Source organism: Anopheles coluzzii, chromosome 2 (genome assembly GCF_943734685.1).
Source record: "Anopheles coluzzii chromosome 2, AcolN3, whole genome shotgun sequence".
NCBI classification, from domain to species: domain Eukaryota; kingdom Metazoa; phylum Arthropoda; class Insecta; order Diptera; family Culicidae; genus Anopheles; species Anopheles coluzzii.
This window is the reverse complement of record NC_064670.1, coordinates 19904115-19912249: the sequence shown is the minus strand read 5'-3', so window position 1 is coordinate 19912249 and position 8135 is coordinate 19904115. Positions and strand designations below refer to the sequence as shown.

General features: G+C 49.9%; 1 protein-coding gene across 7 annotated transcripts in view; it reads right to left on the bottom strand.

Annotated features, from left to right (window-relative positions):
- Nucleotides 1–519: 519 nt before the first annotated feature.
- LOC120952416 (uncharacterized) overlaps nucleotides 520–8135 on the bottom strand; it is a 136014-nt gene continuing 128398 nt past the window's right edge. For all 7 annotated transcript variants that reach the window (XM_040371731.2, XM_049607004.1, XM_040371730.2 and 4 more), the window contains 2 exons: nucleotides 5655–8088; nucleotides 520–5029 (listed from right to left, as the gene is read on the bottom strand). In XM_040371731.2, the coding sequence (XP_040227665.2) occupies nucleotides 3921–5029; nucleotides 5655–7284 (2739 nt within the window). In that variant the 5' untranslated portion in view covers nucleotides 7285–8088 and the 3' untranslated portion in view covers nucleotides 520–3920. The remainder of the gene's footprint in view (nucleotides 5030–5654; nucleotides 8089–8135) is intronic.

The window sequence follows — 8135 nt, the reverse complement described above, 5'->3', positions numbered from 1 at the left end:
TTTTTAGTTTTTTATGTATTTTGGTTGATATAGTACTATTTAATTGCTTATTTTTAAGCAAAACGTGTGTATTAATGGTCCCTTTATCAAACCCCATGATTACTTTCACCACCCCATGCCTATTGCGGCCATAATTCGCCTTTTTCTGCAAAATATTCAGCTAGACGAATACTTTTTGGACTGACTGTATCCAATTCAATTTGTACAACACTCTACCGGTGTTTACCTCGCACCTATGGAAAAGTGAAAATTTAATTCAATCTTAAAACTACCCCGATAGCTACACAATAGAGCGCGGAAAACGTAAACCAATAGCAAAAAAAACGATGAATCAATTGGAAACGGGATGAACATGAAACAAACAAAATCCAATAAAAATAAACCTTCTCTGCAATAGTTATTTTAATACCTTTGAAATACATACCCACCGGGCTCGAAGTAATGGTTTCTCAAACAAAAAAAGGGACTTGTGATAAAGCATGGCAAAATGAAAAATAAAATAATAAACACATAATGAAATAAAGCGGAAGGATTTATATTCAATTATCGCCCGCTGCATACGGCGCTTTATTGATGATACGGCGCTACACTTACTCTAACGCTGGCTACACACGCACGCACGCACGCGCACGCCGATGCTTGTCTGGAAGCTTACTAAATGAAATTAAGACGCATCATGTTGACGTGAATGTGTAGGTGAAAATGTTCGATGCTTTAATAAACTTGTTGGGTGTTAAATAAGGTTCTTAAAATAGAAAAAAATTAAAAACTATCCCAAAACGTATCTACAAATCATATCCACCTGTTTTCTCAAGGGATGTAATGAGAGTGTGTAAGTGTGTACAGTAAATGGATCAAAGGCACGTGACTGATGATGATGATACAATCGATGTTTAGCAAAAATAAAGAAAAAGGGCAAGAAAATTACAAATCACTTTATACTAAACACAAAATCGATTGGATGCAACAAATGCACTCCCCACTTGTGGTGGGTAAGGCGCTGCGTAATATAACGAGTGTTGGAGTGTGCTGTAAAACATAGAAGAGATAAAGCGTTTAAACACGGTTCGATTACAATTAAGTCACTTATTGTACAGCTCTATCTAAACGATCCACCAGGCTACTGTTCGTTCAATCCATCCATTGTATTCGTCCCACGCTCATCCTTCAGATGGGTTTACGATCGTTTTTTTTTTTATAATAAACTATATTTAGCATTCAATCGTGTTTCCTTCTCGAATGATCGTCAGACTATTGCGATCGATAAACAAACAAAACGCTACTTCAACAACATCCGTCCACTTACGCTTTCTCCTTACGCGTCAACATCAATATTACATCACATTTTCGACCTCGGAAACGTCGCCTTCGTTCATACCTATTCGACACGACACAATAAACAAAACAGAAAAGCTCGCGAGCTTTTTCCCTCTCTCTCTCTCTTCCTATGTTGCCGCGAATTGTTGCCGCACCTAATTAAATTCGCCCTAACTTTAGTGCCTGTTTACTTTTTTTCCTATGTTTCTGTGTTTTCATCTTTTTTGTAGTAGCTGTTGCAATTATTCTCTTTCGATAATGAAGAGGTTTCCCTAACGCAACTGCTTGTTCGTTTCTCCTTTTCCTCTTCTCGCCTTCTCTCTCTCTCTCTCTCTATCTCCTTCATCTCATCCACACCTTCGGATTTTTGTTCAGTCAATTGGCACTGTTATTTAGTGTGTTTCGTTTCGGAAATTAAAACGGTAAGGATCCGCGTCGTGTCGTGGTTCTATTCTTCACCCTGCAAAGGACGAGCTCTTGAACAGTAGCAGCAGCAGCAGCAGTAGAAACATAACCAGAGCAAGGAGAGCGTGAAAAAGAGTTGTGAATGAGGGTGAAACGTACAGCAAAAAAGGACACAAGCGGGGAAACGAGAACGAAACCATACAAAATGGTTTCGTTTTTTTTAATCAGTTTTTCTTCATTCTTTGCGACTTCAGCTCGCTCGCAAAACCCAAACCGGTATGAGCAGAACGGTAGCGGATGGTAATAGAAAGATTTATTTAAAACATTATCACACCACGTGACGCTTCCCTGTACCGCGGGACGGACGGACTGGCAAACGTGTGGAGACAAAAACGGGATAGAATAAACGAAGTGGCGAATAATAGTAATACAAAAAAAAAGTTGCTATTTCTCAAGTGCAACGAGTAATCACGTAATTAAAATCAAGAGGAAAAGCTGCTTTCATCTCACCCGGGGTTCGACAGGCGGTACTCAGTGCCCGGATTAAGCTCGACCGTGCTGTGCCGGTTAAGCGAAATTGGTTCTCGTTCTCGTGTTTTACTGTTGTCTGTATCGTTTTTTTTGCCACCATTCCATTCCTGCCGAGAGGCGGTCAGGGACGATGCAGCGCACAAAACGATGGTTCGTTAGTGGCGCTGTTAGCAGCTGTTAGAATAATAAACAACAACCGGAAACCGGAGCGTACACAGTGTTTATGAAAGTAACGACACTGTGAAACATGAGTCGTTCCTTTCCAGCTCATTTGTAATAATTATCCACCGACACGTGACCCCGGAGCTACGGTGACATGCCATTTTGGATACCGGTGGGGTAAAGCGGTGCGAGTTGTGAAACGAGTTAACAAGGATATTCCGGACATTGCTCGGTGCAGTGTTGCGGAAGCCCCTTTCATGGAGAAAGAAAAATTGCAAACAGGACAGCGCACATGTTATGGTAAATTATCATCATCCGGTTGGATTATGAGCATTTGTTTCTATTTAAATTTTTTGCAAACCAAAGTCCCGCGTGAAGCCCTTGAGGAAGCTTGCACAAAGGAGGGTAGCAAAAAAGTTTTCTCACAAAGAAAATATGACACTCACGCTCACTGTCTATAGCTGTGTTGCTGCTCGCTCGGTATCATCTCTGTCTATTGCCACCGTCGTCCTGCACTGCACATGACTATAACAGCCTCTAACAGCCTCCTCTCCAAATGCTTTGTCGGCAATGAAATCCTCATCCCTACGTTCGTTCGTACCCGTCCAACGATCTAACGCTCTTAACCTAAAGCTAACGAACATGTTCACTGTGGGTATCGTGGGTAAAGCGTGATCGGTATGTGTGTCCTCGGAACGCACACTCCGAGTTTACACTCTAGTTGGGTTCGGAGAAAAAAATCCTACTAAATCCAACACACCCACAGGTGTGCATGATCGCGAAAGCGATGATCTCGCTTCGTGACGGTTACACTCGACTTACACTATTGTTTTCGTTAAAAATTAAATACACTATGAGAGTGGATGTAATGCTACGTAATTGCGAATGTAAAAAATGTAAGAAAAATAATATTATCCCTTAAACGAGTCCGAGTCGTTCGGCAATAATTTCGTTACCCCTCGCGATATCTGCTTGTGTATGCACGTATATGCTTGTGCTTTAATCACCTTAGATTTTCGTTCTTTCGAAAATTAGCTATCTCTTACTTAACACGAGCTCGCCATAAATCTACACCGTTACCGTTTATGGCTCGCTAAAGCTATTTCCGTTACAAGTTCGTTTCTGCTCGTGATCTTCGCAAACTTTCAAATTTCATTGCTGCTTTAGAGGATCGGTTCGTCGCTTACGCCTTACTTCTTTACTAAACTACTTTGTTTTTACTGTGCGTTGCACCCCTATAATCGTCACATATCCGGGTCCACTCGACCATCGTGTCCGTGTGCATTCGACCTACGCTCGATTCGATCGTTAAGGGTTTGCTAGTATGCCGACGTCATTGTCGCTTGCGCACACACCCAGTCGAGTGGTGGAACATACTAAGGGCTAGAATTAAATTATGGTCTCATACTCACGCACTACCGTACTAACAGGAGGGCCTACGAAAAGTGCCGTGTGCGCACGCGTCTGTTGGTCCCGTGGCGGAAGGTGAGCGATTGCCGCTCCCACTAGACCTCGGTACCGTCGTCGCAGTCTTCGGCTACCAGCGGGCTGGTGCTGGTGTTGGTAGTGCTGGTGTTGATGCCGCTACTGTCACCACCAGCAGTCGCCATCTGGCCGCTCGGTGCCGAGCTCTGATCGTCCCCGGTCGTCACGATGCCACCCGCTGCCGGGAGGACTACCTTCTTCTTCGGCTTGGGCGGTGGCCTGGGCGGAACTTTGCTACGGTTCGTGGTCGTCCCCACCACCGGACCGTAGATGGAGGACTGATCGAGATCGAACCCGCTCAACCCACCGGCCACCATTGATTGTCCCGCACCGTAGGGCAGTGCCTCCGGTATAGCCTCGTAGTTGCCACCACCGTGCCCCAGCAGCGAGCTGTTGGGCGTCGCCGTCTGGCCGCCGGGTGTGGCCGGCAGCGGCCGATCCTTCATGCTGTACTTTGCCATCGGTGTCGAGGTGAGCGCGGTGCCGGCCGCCGTCGACCCGAGCGGTGTCCCCCGCTGGCCCGTTTTGTTCAGCTTGAGCGTCGAGTTGCCGGACGCGGTCGTCCGCAGACCGAGATTGTCGTACACCGGCTCGCCGAGCGACAGGTCGATGGGGGAGGTGGGACTGGTGGCCCCACTGTGACCGGCGCTGCCCGCCGGCAGCAGCTCGGCCGTCACCGCCGAGCTCATCGACGGTGTCCAGCTGGGGGTGCGCTGTTTGCGCGGGATTGTCACGTACCCCTGGTGTTTGAGGGCGAGCGGCGGATAGATGAGGGGCGCCGGCGTGAACGGTGAGTTCGAGCGGGCCGCCGCAATCGCTATCGTGCGACCCGTCTTCGGATGCTGCAGCGTGCGGAACCCGGCCGGCATCTGGGCGGACGCACCGCCGCCCAGGCTGGTGCCCGGTCCGGTCTGGTAGATTGGGCTGGCCAGCGGCGATTTACCGTAGATGCGCCCGTCGTGGATGTTCGACATCGAGCTCTGTATCGAGGGCGACTGGGGGAAGCGGGCCGGGAAGGCCAGCAGGTCCGGCGGCAGGTTGGTGCCGCAGCCGTCATCTACGAAGGTGGCACGGGAGCGCGGGTTCGAGTCCGACAGCGCCACCGAAGCTGTTTCCTCATCCTGGGCGACTAGAAAAGAACGCATCGATTAGAGGGGGATAGAAATGGAGAAAGAAGAAAGATCTTATGAAATGGGAGTTTGTCTGCTTCCAAAGGGGCGAATGAACGCTGCGCCAATTTGGCGGCAAATAGAAAAAAAAGTTCAAAGCTACGCTCTCTTGCAACGTAAAGCATGTGCAAAGATTAATTGAGCGAAATAGAAAAAAAATAAGAGATCCACAAAAGCAAATAAAGGAAAACATGCATTCAGCATGACTAAGCATGATTAAAAAAAACAGTTTCTATTAGCATTATCGATAAACATACGAATAAACAACTCCTATAAAGTTGTCATAATTTAGTGTGTTTTTGCTACTTTAAGATGTTTTTACCAATGAAATACACAGATTAACAAAGAACGCCGTAAAGTATGCAATCTCCTCGACAATACGGACTTGTTAAGGTCCTGGTTTATTCATAAACACATTGCTGCTACCAATTGTCTGTTTCGAACAGCAAAAATAATACAAAACATAAAAGTAAAGCAATCAGCAAATAAGAAAAGTCATCACTAAACTATCAAACAATCCTTAAGAAGCAAAACAAACGAGTAAATGTACAAGCAAAACACGCATAGCACGTGCTCCCTACTCACCAAAACCTGTCTCTTCCAGTAGCGTTCGCTTGGCCTCGTGCTTCTCGTCGTAGTCACCGCCGACCGAGCTCTGGCCCCCGCTGCCCGGACCCTTTTCGCCGGCATCAATGTCGGCCCGGCGGGGCGGCTTCTCCACCGGGTTCACCTCCGTCAGCAGGCTCTTCTGCATGTCGACCATCACGGACCCACCGTCCAGTATCGATTCGTTCTGCGACTTGTCCATCATCTTCGTGTTCATCTGGCCGTTCTCTCTCATTGCGGAGTTTTTCTTGAACCGCCGCTTCCGGCAGCAGATGCAATACACCAGCACCCAGCTGAGGATGACAAAGAGCAGCACCACCACCACGACGATCAGCACGATCTGCAGGATGTCCTTCGAGCGGGTCGCGGACGTGATCGGGTGCGGGTCCGCCTTCAGGTCGAAGAACTGCTCGCTCTCGTCGATACCGCCCCGGTTGGTCGCCTTGCACACGTACGTGCCGCGATCGGACGGCCGCACGCCGACGATGGTCAGCTCGGACACGAGCACCTCGCTCTGGTCGCGCGGACTCGTCCGCACGGCCTCGGTTACGCGCAGCCGCTGGTCGTGGCGCGAGAAGGACCGCTTCTGGAACAGCCAGTCAATCTTCGGCAGCGGCAGCCCGGTTACCTTACAGATGAAGGTAGCGTTTTCGCCCGCCCCCGGGAACTGCATCCGGTTCTCGACGATGGCGGGCGGGCAGGCAAAGTCGTCCAGCTCGATCTCGGTCCACTGGCGGCCGGCGAGCGCTTTCGGCACACTGCAGGCGGTCGGCGAGGTGTACAGGTTCTTCGCCAGCACGTACTCGGCGAAGCTGCGCAGCGTGCAGCTGCAGTTCCACGGGTTGTTCGTGAGCGACAGGCTGGTCAGCTTCTCCAGCCCGGAGAAGGATTCCTTGCGCAGTGCCTGTAGCTCATTATAGTCGAGCTCGATCTGCGACAGGTTCGGCACGTTCACGAAGCTGTTCAGCGCGATCCGCACCAGCCGGTTGGTGCGCAGGTGCACCTTCGTCAGGTACTGCAGGCCGTAGAACAGGTTCTTGTCGATCCGCTCGATCTGGTTGTTGTTCAGGATGATGACCCGGATCTTGGTGAGATCGTCAAAGACGCCCGCCTCGAGCGCGGTCAGGTTGTTGTTCGCCATGTCGAGCTCGATCATGATGGTCAGGTTGCGGAACGCATCCCGATCGACCCGCTTCATGCTGTTGTGGCGCAGGTACAGCTTCTGCAGGTTCGTCTGGTGGGCGGCCTCGAACGTTTTCGCCGGCAGCTCGTCGATCTGGTTGTGCGACAGGTCCAGGATCTGCAGCTCGTTGCTCAGCTCCTGCGGTACGACCGGTAGCCGCTGGTTCGTACAGTCCGCACTCTTGCGACCGCTCTTCCAGCTGCACTTGCAGTTGCTGCACTGTTTCGTAAAGTCCGATTCTTCCGTACCGTGCGCTGGGCTGACGAGCAGCTGCATTGCCAGCAGCAGCGTCACCAGCACGCCGACCTTCCAGGAACTCGGTTTTCTTCGACCGGTCGGCATCGGTTTGGTGCTAAGTGGCACTGTGTCGTCTGTGGAGCGCCACGCACTCATTTTCGTCCGTGTGCAGTTCGTATTGGGACACATTTTGGACACCGTTGCTCTCGATGCACACTCACACTGTTTACACTTCCCTACACAAACACACACACTAGCACACACAAACACGCACTGCTACTGAAGTGCTATCTATTTTATCGTGTCTCGCACACACACACATGGAACAGTCGCCAAAAAGCCCTCGAGAAGACGGCACAAGGGCACAAGCGTCGGATCGTTGTGCTTTAAGTTGGTGCCGTGCACCAAAGCTTTCCCGTGGCTGCAGCCTGGTGTCGAAATTGGTTGCGATTATTTCCGCTATCAGATGATGATTATCATTGAAATTGTGTTTGCCTTCTATTTATTCAGCTGCAGCCTCTCCTCAGTCGTTCATCGTCGTGCGGAGTCGGACCAGCTTTTTCGCACTGGTTGACAGTGCCGGTTCGTCGTCCGGTCTGGCTGCCGAGCGAGTTGGTAAGGGGTGTCACAACGCATCTAGCTTCTTAGAAAAGCTAGCCTTTTTACCGGTCGGAGGAGAAACACACTATACAATGACACGTCCTACACAGACGTACAGTGTCGCTGACGAAGCCAATGTCGGCGCGGCTGTTCTACTTCCCAGTGCTGCTCTACAGCCCTTGGCAACATGTTTCCCGTGCTCATCGTTCGCAGGCAGGCGTGCTGCGTTGATGCAACGGGACCTTCGTTGCCCTGCGATGGCGTGGAGACTCCGCTCCTTATTCCATGCCGTGGCACACGGGAGAGCACGGCGGCGAACGCTGTTCGGTCGGTGCAATTGTTGCGCTCGAGGCAACGTTTCGACGTGGTGCTGCTAGTTTTGTGCTACTCGCCCTGCAATGGGAAAGATAAAATGGAGAAGTTGTACGTTAGCGCATAAC